This window comes from Heliangelus exortis, chromosome 19 (assembly GCF_036169615.1).
Source record: "Heliangelus exortis chromosome 19, bHelExo1.hap1, whole genome shotgun sequence".
In the NCBI taxonomy this organism is placed as follows: domain Eukaryota; kingdom Metazoa; phylum Chordata; class Aves; order Apodiformes; family Trochilidae; genus Heliangelus; species Heliangelus exortis.
In genome coordinates, this window is record NC_092440.1 from 12,052,909 (window position 1) to 12,068,909 (window position 16,001).

General features: G+C 40.6%; 1 protein-coding gene across 18 annotated transcripts in view; it reads right to left on the reverse strand.

Moving 5' to 3' along the window:
• Positions 1-16,001, reverse strand: part of ATXN2 (ataxin 2) — a 51,638-nt gene that overhangs the window by 15,891 nt on the left and 19,746 nt on the right. For 6 of the 18 annotated variants that reach the window (XM_071763483.1, XM_071763479.1, XM_071763489.1 and 3 more), the window contains 13 exons: positions 14,025-14,222; positions 13,340-13,518; positions 11,600-11,809; positions 9,371-9,553; positions 7,655-7,843; positions 6,840-6,947; positions 5,842-5,912; positions 4,797-5,104; positions 4,276-4,339; positions 4,009-4,161; positions 3,311-3,377; positions 1,149-1,333; positions 411-543 (listed from right to left, as the gene is read on the reverse strand). In XM_071763483.1, coding sequence (XP_071619584.1) covers positions 411-543; positions 1,149-1,333; positions 3,311-3,377; positions 4,009-4,161; positions 4,276-4,339; positions 4,797-5,104; positions 5,842-5,912; positions 6,840-6,947; positions 7,655-7,843; positions 9,371-9,553; positions 11,600-11,809; positions 13,340-13,518; positions 14,025-14,222 — 2,048 coding nt within the window. The remainder of the gene's footprint in view (positions 1-410; positions 544-1,148; positions 1,334-3,310; positions 3,378-4,008; positions 4,162-4,275; positions 4,340-4,796; positions 5,105-5,841; positions 5,913-6,839; positions 6,948-7,654; positions 7,844-9,370; positions 9,554-11,599; positions 11,810-13,339; positions 13,519-14,024; positions 14,223-16,001) is intronic. The other 12 variants (XM_071763485.1, XM_071763481.1, XM_071763480.1 and 9 more) reach the window with 7 other exon arrangements.

Consider the following 16,001-nt stretch of genomic DNA (forward strand, 5'->3'; position numbering starts at 1 on the left):
TAGTATCATAAAGACAGCATTTCACTAGTTGTCAGAACTAAAGTCAAGTTTGGAAACTGAGGTCATAGCCTTGCAATAAAACAAGTCCTAATTATAATCAAGAAACAATCAAGGGATGTTGTGTCAAAAGCATCAAGAGAACTCGAACAAACTTCTTTCAGCAGATATTCTTTAGCAGCTCCCAGGTTGAAATTTCATCTCTTGGTCACTGGAATCATACTGAAAATCAGCAAACTTGAGTTTTCATTTTAACCAGGTGGCTCAGTTTTCATCATCTTACACAAAATATCAACCACACCTAGGGGTGGAATCTGAATGATACCCATGGCTGAAGCTCGAGACTAAACACACATCCCTGGCACAATGTAAATCGACTTAAAAAGTTACATATAACACAAAACGTTTCCTACCATACATAGCATGCGTCTGTTCATGCGCACCATACTGTGTTGCAGAGGAAGATACTAAACCAGGCTGTGCGTGTGCTGGTGGTGCCATCATCCTAGCGTTGCCCTGTATTACAGGGCTATAAACATGAGGATGCTGCAGTTCAACAGAAAGAAGAAAAAGAGACAGTTAATTGGGGGGCTGTTACAATGAAACCAGTGTCAGCTAAAGCAGAATGTTACAAACAGCCTTGCTAAAACACAGAGCAATCTCAAGATTTCTTGCTATGGCAATGATTCTGGTTGTTTTTACAAATTTAAGGACATTTTCATTTTTAAGGGTGTTTTCTGCAGAGGGCTAGAAACTGGCAAAAAACACTGGTCTATCTTTTTTGCCTAATAGTAAGCTTATGTATGTAATTATATATTTATCCTATTACATATGTATATTTAAAAGCCTTTGAAGTAAGAAGAGTACACCAAACAGTTGAGTTTTAGAACACATTAAGCAGATGTCCTGACCATGACCTGAAAGGAATTCTTCAAAGAGCTAAAAAGGCAGTATTAATAATAAATGCCAACTTCTAAACTGACCTCAAAATTTTTTACAGGCTTGGCAGCACATTACAACAGCACCAAGCACGCTCCAGAACACAGGAACTGTTCAGAGCAACTTCTTAAAGCTGAAGACAAGGGAGCATTTAGGACTGAGCCATTAAATCACATCTTTTGACTCAGCAGGCATGCTAAAAGGACTCTTACCTGAGATTGGTAGTGTGGCACATGCTGCACAAGAGGCTGATTAGGAAACTGTTGGGGACTATATGCAACATATTGTGTTGAGTAAGCAGGTGGTGTAGCTACAATTGGAGGGCCTGCTGCTGAGGCAGGATGCATCATGGTGCTCTGATGATGTTGGTCTTGCCGTTGCTGTGGCATATTTGGTACTAGAAAAGCAAAGAGTGCCTCATGTTAGAAGGACAGGACAAAGAAAGATTGCTCTGCCTGAAAGGTTTTACTTTCCCAAGTCCCCGTGACCAAGCGGAGTATCCTCACCCCTCACCTTTAAGCAGATATTTGAGCTCTATCAAAAAAGGAACAGCATGAAAAGGAGCTCCTCCAAGAAACATCTGAATTTCATCACTGCCTCTGAGCCATGTCTACGGCCAAAAACCCAGGCCTACTTTTTTTGTGGAAGGAGGAAGAAAGGTGGAGGAAGAGAAAAGCTGACAAGAATCAGTAACAGAAGAGAGAGGTTGTATCAGGACACCTGCATTCATCAGATGTGATCCTGTCCCCCTCCAAAGGCTTAATTCACCCTCTATTGGAACTACTCAGCAACTGTTCCATCAACTGGAAAGCTGAGTCTGTTAAAATGATTTGTGTTTATGGCTGAGGAGAGCAGAATAAAGGTCTCCATGCAGCTGCAGTCTGAGGTATTTGCATCTTTTCAGCTCTGTGCTACCCCTCAGGACAGCAGAAAGCAACTTCTCAGTCACAGACAACACTGAAAGGGACAAGTCAACCCAGGAGAAGAAGAGCAGCAATAATCAGAGGGGAGAGAAAGATGAAGAGAGCAGAGAACTGCAGTGTGGGACTACCTGAGCTATGCTGGGAAGACACCCACCCCAAGCACGGCAGCAAGGGACTGGGAACAAACTCATTCAGCCCATTAAGCAACAGGGGATGGGAGCTCAGGGTGAGCTCCAGGGGATACAAGCAGTAACTGCAGCATCCCAAGCACCTGTAAGCTCCACTGCAGTGTGGGCAGTCCCCTTGGAGAGGGAAAAGGAAGGCAATGTAGAAGCTATCAGTGAATTCACCCTGTGGTGATTGCATTTGCACTGCAAATCAGCAAGAGGAAAAAGTAAACACAGGATGCAACTTGCAACAGCATGGAGGGCACTGAACTTTAAGCCCTGTGGCTCCTTCAGGACTATTGCTGCAGAAATTAAACCTAAAGAAAGAGTTCAGAACAGGAGAGTGGCCTCACACAGCAAGCAAGTACACAGCAATAGATTTCTGATTAAAACAAGCAGTGCTATCAACCAAACAATTTTATGGGGCAGGCCATAGTCAAGTTAGTGTGTTTTAAACCAGAAAGACATTGAAGGTTTTTGTCCTCCCTACATTCAGAAAGGCTACTTGTTTATTTCCAAACAGCAGAACTGCTCTTCTAAACAGTTTCTTCCTCCAGTGACTGGAGCTGCAGCACTTGAACCTATCATCAGGAACCACTGTACCAAACTGCAAGAAAGCAGGCACTGTGTAGAATTAAAGCATTATCTGAAAGATGACTATAAAAACAAGACCATCATTTTTCTGCTCCTTCACTGCACTGCAGAGCAGAGAGCAGATCTTGCCTGCTTGCTCTCATCCCACAGCCACAGGTGTCACTTGTTAAAAACACAGTGGTGTTGGTCCAGCTGTTCAGCTGCTGCTGCAGAAGAAATGCAAAAGAACAGGAGCCCACAGGAAGTGCTTTCCAGAAGAGCAGCACAGGATTCTATTTCTCACAAAACAGCAATTCTGCTTCTTAACAAAAAAATTTTTAAAAATTCCATTAAGGCAGGTTTTGGGGCTCTGCTGTAAACCAGCACAGAAAGTTCTCTTTGAATTAACCCATAATATTTATGAAACCCAGGAGCTGATCAGCTTACCCTAACGTTCCAAGTAAGAGAAACATTTTCCCACTTGTCAAATCAGATTCCAAAGCAAGCAACTCCCCAGACTCAAAATTATGTTTTGGCTGAATTAATTTGTCTAGAAAGGCATTAATCTACCCACTTCCTCCCCTTTATTAAAACTAGCATTTAAAATGCCAACCCAAAACAAAGTAACATGGATTAGAAAATGACACAAACATTTGTAATTTATTCATGCTACATGCAGACTAAGAACCGAACAGGCAGTATTATTCTCACCTTTACCTGCTCTATATGTCTTGGCTTGGTTCACTGGCATGGGTGTCATGGGAATAGGATACAAAGGCTGAAAAAGAAGAAGTTGAAGCTATGATATTCCTTTAAAAAAACGGATTGTGAGGCTGGGTGGGGGCCCCACTCAGCTTTGATGTGTTTTACTTTGTTATGCTACGTGGTTTAGTGAACTCTGCCTAACCTATGATATTTTCTTGGATGACTCTGATTCAAAGACTGCACGTACAAACAACTAAGACCATATGGTTTACAAGAACCAGTCAAGTGATGATACTACTGCTACTTCAAGCAATGTACTAAGCTTTTTAAGAGTTAGATTTCAAATTCTAGTAAAATCTACGATGACCAGAAACCAGTGGGACACAGCTGGAAGCAAAAGACAAAGACAGAGCTGCTCGAAACTTAAGAGTGGGACTATGCTGGGAGGACTGGAAGTCTGCACTTATTAATAACAAAAATGAGTAATAGCTGCTGGAATTTACAAGTGTTTGAGACTATTAGGTCATCTAGGTTGAGGGCCCACTGGGAAAAGACAGCTAAAACTTAACAAAAATGCAATTGTGCCCATATTTACAAGAATAATACAAGCTGTACCATTTCACTGCCTGTGATCTCCTAAGTGCTCCAAGTGCTGACAATCACCTCAACAGTGTTAACAAGTCTGCAGCATAAGCTGCTCTTACCTGCACGCCTGGACTCACTGGAACTGGGTACATCATATTTGGTGCAAAACAAACAGGCTGAGTGTACACTGGGGTTGGCTGCTGATGGCCCACCATGGAGGGGCTGGGCTGAGCTTGAGGGCGAGGGGAGGTTGGAGTAGTAGAAGGTTTAGGCTAGAGAGAGAGTTCAGCAATGCACATGGCAGGATTAGCTTGATTATCCTCCAACTAAAAGGTTTGTTTATAAAGATCTACTCAAAAGCAGTATTAAAATATCAAATAACTCACCTGAGCAAAAGACCGAGGGTTGAATTCTTTTGCGTTGGGATTAAGTGTTGATTTTCTAACTTGCCTAAACATAAAGAACACAAAATGACATTCAGTGTGACTCTTTTCCAAGCCTATCTGCAGAACTCCCTAACAATTAAAAACTGAAAGAGCAGAAATCCCCCATTTCCATCCGTGAGTCAGATTTTTTGAGAACTCAGACAACACACGGCATGCAAAAAGCTGCTCTTACTGACAGGATTCTCACTGTATTTATCCATGGAACAGTTCTCCTGCTGTTGATACTATGGCTCACAGGAGCCAGGAAAACATTTAAATAAGCATTTCATATGGACTAGGCACCAGCAGGACCAGAGCTCTATAGGCAGCTCTGCCACTGACTGTTTTTAACCTGTTATCTCTGTGGAACAGAAAGAACTTTATCAGCCATATAAACAGTTAAGATATAACCCACTCAGAATAGGTTTTCCTACAAATGGCTAAAAGCAGATGTGCTTATTCTAAAAGACATAATTACTCACTCAGAAGTATCTTTCTTCTCCTCTTTATCCTCTTTATCTTGTTTACTTCCAGGCCCAGATGTCTGTACACCTTGTGAAGTTACCTCAGGCCCTCGCTTTTGCTCAGAACTACTGCTTATTGAAGGAGAAATACTTGGACTATTGGGTTTGCTACTGCCTCCATTAGAGTTAGTATTACTGCCAGTTTCTATGATAGATTCTTTAGGGGTTGCTTCTGTCTTCTCTTTAACTACATCTCTTGTTTTTTCACCTTCTCGGGTTTTGTTTAGCAGCTGATCCACTGCATCTGAAGAGGGACTTGACTGTAACTGAAAAAAAAAAAAAAACCCAAGGAATATATTCAGCAAATTCATCCAGAAAATTAGGGAGAGACAACCTCATGCTATCAATAGGCACAGAGTAAAATACTGCCCTGTGAGCCTCAATCATCTGGAAAGGCCCTTTTAAAACATACGTTTCCATTTCTACTAGAAAAGAAATCAATAAACACTGACAATGTTTTCAGTCTGTACTATGAAGAAGCTTTTCAGAGGCTCAGCTGAGCTATATGTTGATTAGGAAGTGACAGGAACACTTCAAGACAACTCTTTGTACACATCTCACTGTGTGATTTAACAGCAGCACTTCAAAAGCTAACTTAATTTAATAAACCATTATAAGCAGCAATTAAGTAATACGACTTCACCTCCAATTTTCCCCAGCAAAACCCTTTAATTTTGAATTTAATTTTGAAACAGCTAACAGCTCTTCCATGTGGAGTTTAAATGTGATAGCTATTTGCACCTAATGATCAAACAGGTTTCAAGTACTATTTTCAGTGTCCAGTCAATATGCACATTTACACATATTAGGCAAGAGTACCAGCAAGAGCTGGCATTGATTTTGTAGTATCTAGCATGATTTTTTATAGATATTTTCATAAATTAAGCTGGAGGGGCAAGGACTTGTTTTGCTGCTAACACATGCAATGCATTCAATTTATTAAAATTATCTGGATGCACACAACAACTATGATACCTTTAAGTTAACATACAAAGAAACTTACCCTAAAGTCATTCTTAAATTTCTTTAAATCATCAATCTGTTTTCTATGTTCTGAAACAATTGGAGATACACCTGCCAAACAGAAGACCAACATTGTCTAAGCATTGAAAATACAAGTTTCCTACACATTGCACATCTAAAACTGAAACACAGTGATACCATTTCCTCTGTAATCTGCTGTAATTCCATCAACTACGTGTATGAGCACACAAAATACTCTGGGAAAGCAGGGCATTACATAACTGACATATCTATAGTTCTAACACATCACACCAAGGCAGAAGCCCTGAGGTGCAGGGACTGCAGAACTCAGCTCAACACAAAGAAGCAAGGAGAAAAATCCTCCAAAAAAGAAAAGGAGGGCCAAAAAGAAAAACCCTCAGCATTTCAAGACACAGAAATTAAAGGTGAAACACTGATGGAGGTTAGGTTGATGGTTAGACTTGATGATCCTAAAGGTCTTTTCCAACCTAAACAATTTTATGATTTTAAGTTCAATGAAAAGATTTTTTTTTGAGAAATGAATGACAAAGCAATGCTGCAGAGAAAGTCAAATTTAAGGGACAATAGGAAGAAGTACAGCTACAAAAAAACTGTGCTGACCATGATGCTCCATAGTATTGTGAGCATGGCTCTAAGCAGAAATACTCATTCAGTCCAAAGAGAGGTAAAAAACAGCTTTGTGAGCAGGAACAAAACAAAGGAAGAAGAAAAAAAGAAGAGAAAAAATAAAAAAGAGAAAAATAAAAACACGTGAAAAGAAATCACACCATCCACATGAGCACCTCCACACTTTGTGTTAATGAAATGAGTCAAGAACAACATTTAAAATTGTAGCCCTGCCACTTCACAACTGCATGACCAAATTTTTGCTACAGAATAGGCAAGGCAGTGCCACAAAGTCTTCCTTAAAAGGCCAAGTAAAGCAACCAAAACAGCAGGATTAGTGCTTGGAATTCCTACACTGCTCAAATATATACAAAAGCTTTTGATACAAACCTTTGTTTTCAGGTTTAGGAAAACTAGGAGAAGTCTCACTTGGCTTTATATTCTCCTTGCTTCCAGTTGCAGAATTTTGCCTCTGGTCCTGAAGCCTGGTATCTTTAGCTAGAAAAGAAATTGCCAAAGTTACTCCCTTACACAGAGCTCAAACTTAACAGAGATGGGAAGATAGAAAAAGAAGACAGATTTAACCACATTTAGCTTAAAAAAACAACCCCATGTTACACATTTTCTACTTAGGGCCTGGAGGGTTATTCCTGCCCCCTCCCCACCCTACTTAGACCAAATGAGAAAGTCCCAGTCAAACACAGCCCTCACATCATACACAGAACCTTAACTAGGCTGAAAAAAATATAAACAAATTAATATTAGGCAAATATATACATATATATAAAGCAAATTAATTTTCAGTCCAAGTTCTTCATGAAGAATGGGACAAAGATTTAAGAGTTCTTAAGACATTTGACTGTGCTCTTGAATGTTGGGTTATTTTCCCCTCTTTCTTTCACTAGGGTCAAAACAGCCTTTGAAACCAGTGGCCTACATTTCTTTAAATTAGAAAATAGCTAGGAACTCAGTTTGGAAAAAAATCTGCAGCTAAGTTAAACACCTATAAACCCATATTCCTTACAGGGCAGAAGATTAAGCATAAACACTTATAAAAAGCAAGCATTGTAAGAAAAGGGAAACTCATTACACAGTAAAATAAACACAAGAGAAATTTCCCCATCATTTAGGAAACACCTTTGCTCTTCTCCAGGTATATTCCTTGTCAGGAATTAGTGACAGGGAGGTAACCAGGGGGCATTTACCTTCACTGGAAGGGGTAACTGCTCTGTTGGATGCAGGGCTGGCAGGTGTTGGAGAGGCAGCTGGGACAGGCATGGCAACAGATTCAGCAGGAATTGTACCAGGCTGAGGAGAAGGCAGAGCTGGGCCCGTGGGAGTGCTGCTCTGCCTTGGAGACCTAGGTCTGTGTGTTTTAGGGGACAATCTTGGAACTAGAAACAAAGAGGAGAAAAAAGAGTTAGAGGAAAAGTCTCCTCCACCTGCTCAGCATTTTGCTTATTTTTATAACGACTGAAAAACATGCTTTAAACTACTTAGTGGAACATTATCTAGTAACTGAAAACCTGTTTACCTGTCAGGTACATCTCCTACTTCTTTAGAATGCAGGATTTCAGCTAAGTGGGGCCATTTTTCTGTAGACTGTCCCCCTAACATGTATCCCTGCCCTGAAACCCCACCATGAAACTGCAATGTGCTCCCCAACCCCCAGCAGTACAACTACAACAGCTCACATCAACAGAACAGAAAAAGGTGGTCAGATCTCCATACAAAGAGATGCAAAATATTTTTTAAAGGGCTGAAAAACCAAGCTCAATTTTATAGTGTCCTCTTTTGGAGGTTTGCCAGCTGGAAAAAAAACAACATATCCTATTGAAAGGAGATTATCTGATGCATTTTGCTCCTGTGTTAAAGCAGCAAAGTGGTATAAATATTCTTTAAATTGTAAAGTTGCACCTCCTGCTTCCTGCTCATCCCCTTGTAGCTAATTAGTTACTTTATGAGATATATCAATTTCATGTGAGCAAGGAGAAAGAGAGGTAAGCAGTTTCACAGTCCTACTTGCAGGTTAATAATACACAAAGTGGTGGGTGGGGAGGGAAGATGAATCAGAGATAATGCCAGAACTCAAGAGTTTAAATCTTTTTCACAAGGCAACAGGTCTATGGGGGGCTAATTCATACCTTCTTTCTGAAAATTCCCATCCCACTGCACTCCTCTGGAATTCTAGCACTGCTAAGAAATACCAGACTCCAAACTGCCTCTCACTTGCCCTTCAATTCTAGAAAATGCCCAGGTGCTGACAGCTCAACTAGAACAGGGTCCCAACTACAAAAACTGGAGACCAGGGCCTGTGTCACAAGACTGAGCTTTAAATTTCAAGTCAAAAATTAAAAAAAAAAAATTGTTAACTGATTCAAAGAAGAAGAGCCACTGACTGTATCTGCTACTGGAGTACTCAGCCAAACACAAGATGACCACTTAAAACCTGCATCATTTTTAAAGGAAAAATAGATCCAACTTCACTTGAATAGAATTTCATCTTCTCCTTTACCACCAGCTTTGCTCTCCCAAAAAACCTCATTTGTAAACCACAGCCCAGTGCCACTGCCATTAACCAAACACAGTGATGCAGTGGAACGTTCATAACTTGCCTTGTCTCCTTCACTCCATTTCCTGAAAATTACCTCTTTCAACAACTAATCCTCACATTTCCTTTCTCATCACCCAGCATCTGACTTAACCTCTCTGCAGCGAAGACACTTGGAAGACTGACTCACCAACCACTTTACTGAAGCCATCAAGGAACCCCCTTTCTCCCACTTCATCTAGGCAAGCTGAGTGAGCAGACCAATGTTTATTCAGAGCCTGAATTCTCTAGAAATGCAATATTCTGCTTAGCATTCACACTCTACAGGACCCCCTGGCAAGCCATCTGCAATAAGCCAAGCTTTACCTACCCCCACTGACAACTGATGACCACGTCCCACCTGAAGGGCTGCCTCGGGCCACTGCAGTAGTAGATGCTTCCCCTGGTGCATTATGAGATACAAATTCTAAGCCACTTGAAATTGTACCCCTACCAGTAGAGACTCTGTGACCTCGAGGGTGCCGTTGTGCCTTAGGAGACATCCGTGGAGGCCCTGAGGAAAAGAAGACAACCCCACACAATAAGTGCTTAATGGCCATGGCTGGGAGTATCCAAAACATACTGGTTTTTAAACTGGGTTTCAGCTAATGACTCTGATTAATGCAGTAATAGTCAAGCAATTCACCCTGACATCAACCAGAGATCCCCCAGACTAAAAAATGCCAAAGCCATTGGTCCAGCCAGACTACCCACACACTCACCACCTTGCTCAAGTTCATTGATATTTAGAAGCTTTCTCAGAAATGAAACAGATATGGATTTTAAATATTTGAATCCAAGTATTCAATATTGCTTACTGCAAGACAAGCCAAAAGGGTTAGTGGCCCAGCTCCCTCTAGATAATCACAGCTCCAGGCTGTCAAACATTTTCCAGAAAATAATAAAAAAAAAACCTGTCGTGGCTTTTGTCAGGTGGTCTGTGATACCAAACATTTATTTACAGAGTAGTCACTGGCTGACCAATGCTCTTGGGGAATTTCAGCAGAGCATTTTGCACAGAGGCTAAACTGCCTGCAGCAGGTCACAATTCATTTACAAGTCAGCAAAACTGCAACTAAACAAGTTATTGTTATCCCAAGGTTCAAGTCATGCATGTTTTAACACCAGCAGCTAAAGTCATAAGTGAACACAGCCATCCTGAACAGCTCACACAGCTGCCCCAGAATGGCCATGCTGAAGTCTGAGCAGCAAGACAATTCCTACATCCTGATCAACATTTTCTTTGCAAGATGAGACTCCTGTGTTGATACTTCAAAAGGAAAAACTGTGCAAGACCAGAGCACAATCTGGCTGATTTACACTTTGTTTTTAATGTAGGTCAATAATAGAGGAGAGATAATGGCTTTCTGGTTTCAGATAAGGTTCTAAAATATCAAGTACCTCTTCTGGTTACATAAACCTCTAAATGTCAACCTCTATTTTAACCAGGAACCTAAAGTACACTTCAATCCAAATCATATACAGACAAGCATTTTAAAGAATACACACTTTCCAGCAATCCTCTTCTCAAACTGAATTTTGCAATAAGCAGCAGTTCCCTGCGTGCCTGACAAAACCATTGCCAGTACTAAAAAAAAAAAAAATCTGAATTTTCATGTGGATTCTCAGTATTTTACTACATACAGAAAGCTCACAAGGACAGCAGCACACCCTACAGACATGCCTGCTGCCATCCACCTTCTGGTTAGGGACCCTCTGGAGCATTTCTCAGGCAAGCTGCAGAACAGTGTTACTGATCCAACCCAGTGGAACCAGTTCCAGCAAAAGCTGCAAGTTTCCAGTGAGTCTGATGTCAGCAGTTTGCATTTTCCAGTGCAGGTTTTTAAATGCACTTCAATAAAATCCAAGTTTTAAAGTGTATTCCCTACTGTACCCTTACATTTAGTTGAGATGGTTGTGCATACAGTGACTGAAGAACCTTCCCTGCCTGTTCCTGACTGCCAGGGAGGACATTTACTGCTCTGCCTCAGTGCAAAGAGACCTAAAGGTTTGCTACAGATTTGCCTCATCCTGTCCCATTCCCCAGTGCAATTCTCTGAATGCAGCATTTTTTTTATTATCACTATTTTTGTTGTTGGCTTTTTACAGAGGGTGGTTCACTGATTTAGTTCAATTTGAAAGTGCTTTTTGTGGACCAACTGTATTAAAATATTTGCTATTTTCTGTAAATTTAAAAGTGTTTGACTAAGGTTATCAGGTCCTGCGTGTTGCTGTTTGGTTAAGACACTGAGCAGCGTTCACAAAGCTGAGCTTATTTCATACCAACTGGGGAAATTTCACAGCTTTTATTTTGTTTTTGTAAAGATTCTTTTAAAAAAAAAAAAAAAAACCAAACCAAACCAACACGGAAAAAAAAAAAAAAAACAATGTTAATAGAAATAAGCCTGATCAACTAAAGTTAAAACACAAATTATAGGTTAAGTCATGAAGAGGACAAAAAAAAAAAAAAAAGAAAAAAAACCAACTTTTGTCATTAAAACTCACGGAGGAGTTAAAACGAAGACAAACAAAAACATGAACAAATTGTGGTATTTTGTACCTTCTGAAGACATGCGTTTAGGCATAGTAGAGACAGGAGCTGGAGAACCATGAGCAGAGGGGTGAGACGGGGGCCTGGAGGGCCGCGAGGGGGGCCTGGAGGGCGGGCGTGTAGGGGTGGCTGCCCGAGGTGGAAGAGAGTTGGGACCTGACTGGTAGCGAGAAGGTGGGCGAGAGGAAGGAGATGGGCAAGGCGATGGCCAGGGAACACCTGACAGAACAAATGATATGAAGGAAAGTATAAAAACTAAAGAAAAAAATTATGGGGGGTGGGGGGGAAAAAAAAAAAAAAAACACGGAAAAAAAAATATAAAATAAATAAAGGGGGAAGGGGGAAAAAAAAAAAAAAAAATGACAAAATGATTTTTTTTTTTTTTTTTTCGCGTTTAACCCTTTGGGGATTGGTTTAGGGGATTTTCGCTGAGTAAAATTGGATCTGTGAGGTTGTTTTCTCCACTTCTGGTCAAATTGAATGGTTGGATGTCACGAAGTCCCCAAAGGGTTAATTAGGATCTACAAATACTACTAAGGAATAGACAGCAAAGTTTGATCTGCTAGCCTGTCATATATATGTTCTACAGTAGGCATCACTCTCCACAAGGTCCTAAAAAGCTACCAGAGGCTCTCACACAGTGGTTCACACACAAGTATTGACTACAAACTGCTACTTTCAAAGCAAATGATGAACAACATCAATTCTAGGAACTGTAGCTTTACAAAAAGCAGCGGTGTTCAGTGTCTGAATCCTGACATTTATGTCTCTACCAGTTATCTGAAGTATTAAGGTGGTTTTTTTAATCTAGCACACAGGGCTCATTGTTTCCAAAATAAATAAATTGGATTTATAAGCCATCCTGAATATTTTTAGGTATGTGATGTTCAGCAGAGTAACAGCAGGACAGAAACCAGAAATACTTATGAACAAATTTCAAGTTTAGCATTGCCTGGGCAAGACTCAGCTGTACAACCTTCCTACAGCTGACTCTGTGTTTGCAAAGGAAGTCTCACTTACCTTGAGATGTTGCTCAGACTTCCTCTCCAGATAGAGGCACTTGAGTATTATTTATTTTTCATTTACTCCCAGCAATCTCATATAGCAGTATTTTTAACTCAGCCAAAGAATGCCTCAAGCATAGGCTACTGCTGAAATCCACTCAAAAATGGGGTCTGGTTTATGAAACACCAATTCCTGCTATGCAGGGCATAGCCATGTCTGGTTAAAATATTACCCAGGTGTATAGCACCAAATACTCAAATAGCTTTTTGGAGAGAAGGCTTCTGATCCCTTTTTCCTTACTTCCACAAGTTATTTCCCACCCCCCCCCACATTATCTTAAAAGTCAGGGAGCTGGCTTTATACTTTTTAAGGGAAACAGAACTGATCCATGCACCAGAAAGGAGGGGTGAGGCTGCCTCAGCTCCCTTTCACTAGGTGTCAGCACTGCTGCTCCTCCACAGAGCTCAGCTGGCATCACACAGACAGCAATTTTTCATCCTCAACACCACACACTGCACCATCATCCAAGACAAAGGTGTTTGAGAAGAACAAGTGACACTTCTGCTCCAGTGCAGTCAGAGCAGGTTCCTTTAGGAGTGAGCTAAACCCCAAACAAAATCATCACCTCTGTGTTAAATGATGAATGGCACCAATGAGATCACCCCACCAAATGCAGTTCCAACACCATTAGATAATTGACTTCCATTTTATAAGGCACATTTGTTTAAACTTTTAGATACTTGCCTCCATTAACTACTCTCTGGTCTGCTCCAGAGTTAGGGCTGAATTCTGAAGTATGGGATCCAGACCTTGAAATTGGTGGGCCTGATCCAGAGGGGCCCATCCTTGGTGAGTTTTGTCTTCCACTTCCCCAGGACAGGACATCTCTGTTCCTCTGTCCAGGTGGAATGTATTTATTTTCTCTGAAACACAATAAATTTCTATCAGTGTTAAGACAAAACTGAAAGACAACAAAAAACACCTGCTCAAGTATTCTGCTGGTGTTATCTTCCCCAAACCAAGCTAAAGGAAAATACTATCACATGTTGACCTAACATCCAACTCATGAATTGGCTTTTGATCCTGACCACAAAGTCCACTTTCTATGAGCCCACAGACACTGAATGATTTAGTACTAATGCCTGAAATTCTCCACAACATCCCCAAAGCACTGCCCTTTCCTGTAATTTGGTACCAATTCACCACAGTGACACAGGAGACCAGGGAAGTCTGCAGAGATAATGCAGGGCCAGGCAGAGGTGTACAAAACAACACGAGTGCCAAAACCAGCACATGCTTTTTTTTTAGCCATGGTTCCTAACCTCATCAGCCTGACTGAAAAAGCAGAGTTTCAAGGAAAAGATTGCTACTGTACCAAAATATGTAGATTGTTTCAATAAAAATACTATTCATAGTACAGGCAAAATACCTCGTGTTCACACCATGTCCTTCTCTTTCATTAGCATTTCTCTGAACAGCAGTATATTTTTCTTCTTCTGTTCTTTCATCATTTTCCAAGGCAACCCGAGCTTTGTATTGGGCACTTGATTCAATTTCCTCTGCTAATTGAGTTGCTCTGGCTTCCCGTTTTAAAAACTCTTCTGAATTATCTCTTTCTAATGGCACCCTAAAAGAACAATGGAAAGGAGAAGAATCTCTGAAATGCAGTCAAAAGCACAAAGGAGCTACAAAAATTACACAGTGTTAATTCTAACCAAGTTAAGAGTAAAAAAAAAACAACTTGCTTTTAAGCCAGCAGACTTGCTGTCTGATTTTAATATATCAATATTTCTGGACTGCTCTGGCATGATGTGCAAATTCAGGGTCATTTACCTGCCTGGAGAGCTGAGGTCAGGGGGCAGAGCTCTGCAAAATCCCCAGGCCCTAAAGCTATGCAAAGCCTCCAATTTTTAAAGGGTTATTAGTAATAAAAAGCCTTAATCTGTTGTTCAGATAGGGAGCTTCAGTAAGAGACCAAATTTGAATTTTTTTTACCTATTTACACATTCCCAACAGACACAGGAGTCCCCAGTCCTACAGAAATTAGTTACTTGTTTAACCCTTTGATGATTCCAGCCACAGGACTTCAGCTCTTCCTATTTTATCTGCCTGCAGGGAGGATGAAGAGCAAGGGACCAGAAACCCAAGACTCAATGGCAGTGTCCTAGGACCTCAAACTCCTTTCTCCCAGGTATCCAAGGAACCAAATAACCACGTTGCAAAAAGTACAAGAAGCCACCAACTAAAAATTCAATATATGGGCAATGAAATACTGGAAGGACATCAAAGTTGGTGCCTCCTTCTGCCCACCTATGGCTTTGGTTTTTACCCATTCCAATTTTTGTTAAAATATCAAGGTTTATAAAACAAACAAATTTGTGCTTTGTCTTTTGATTTTGAGTCCCAAAAGCTGTTTCCTCCAAGCTTATTTTCAAATAAAATGACAGAAAAATACAGAACACAGTTGAGACTTGGACTGTGCTACACTGGGCATCCAATAATCACTACCACACATATTTTGAATAATATAAAAATGAATAACAAAGGAAGTAGGTGGAGATACAAGCCAAGTATGAAATAATATATGCAAGATTACTCAAGTGTTGGTGGCAGAACTAGGAAAACAAGTGGCTTTGCCAAATTCCAGGCCAGCACTCACAAGTTTCTCTCCCCACACATTTTTTTGGCCAGCCAGGACATCTCCTGGCCTTATCAGCACTGACTGCAAGAATACTCATTTCTTCTGCCTTACCCTTCAGTGTGAAGCTTTGCCTGAAATAAGATCTACATGAACATAATGCAAACAAACCTTGCTTGCCCTACGTTAAGTACACAGACAAGGAAAAACACCCAACACAACCCTTTGTTTATTTAAAGTGACTCCAAAAAAATGAAGGGATGTTTTCAGCAGCCTTGATGGCAATCAAAAAAAGCAAAAAAATTATTTTACATTTTCTAACAGAGAAAAAAGGCCATTAGAGGTGAAAAAATAGGGGATGGGCAAGATAACTTTTTCAGAGCAGATCAACACACTAATGCAGGAGACTCTCTAAAACACAAAATTTTTACCTCTGTACAACTGCTAACACTCAGCTCTAGGAAGAGAAAACAAACAATAAATCTTTTACAATCCTTCAGCTGCACATCTCAGCATTTAGCTTCACTGCTGCTCATCACAGACTTGGGAGAATCAGGGCAAGAGTTTCCCAGTTTAGCAGAGGGACGTGCAAAGCAGATCCAGAGCTTGACTAGGAAACAAGGGAATTTGTCTGAGGCAATTTAAAGCCACCTTCATGTTTTTAATCTGTTTCCATTAATATCCAGAAAGCAGGAAGATGGAAGCTTGAAGTTCAAAAGTCCAAAAAGTATTTAAGGCAGTGAAGTATCTGACAGAGCAGCTTCCTCA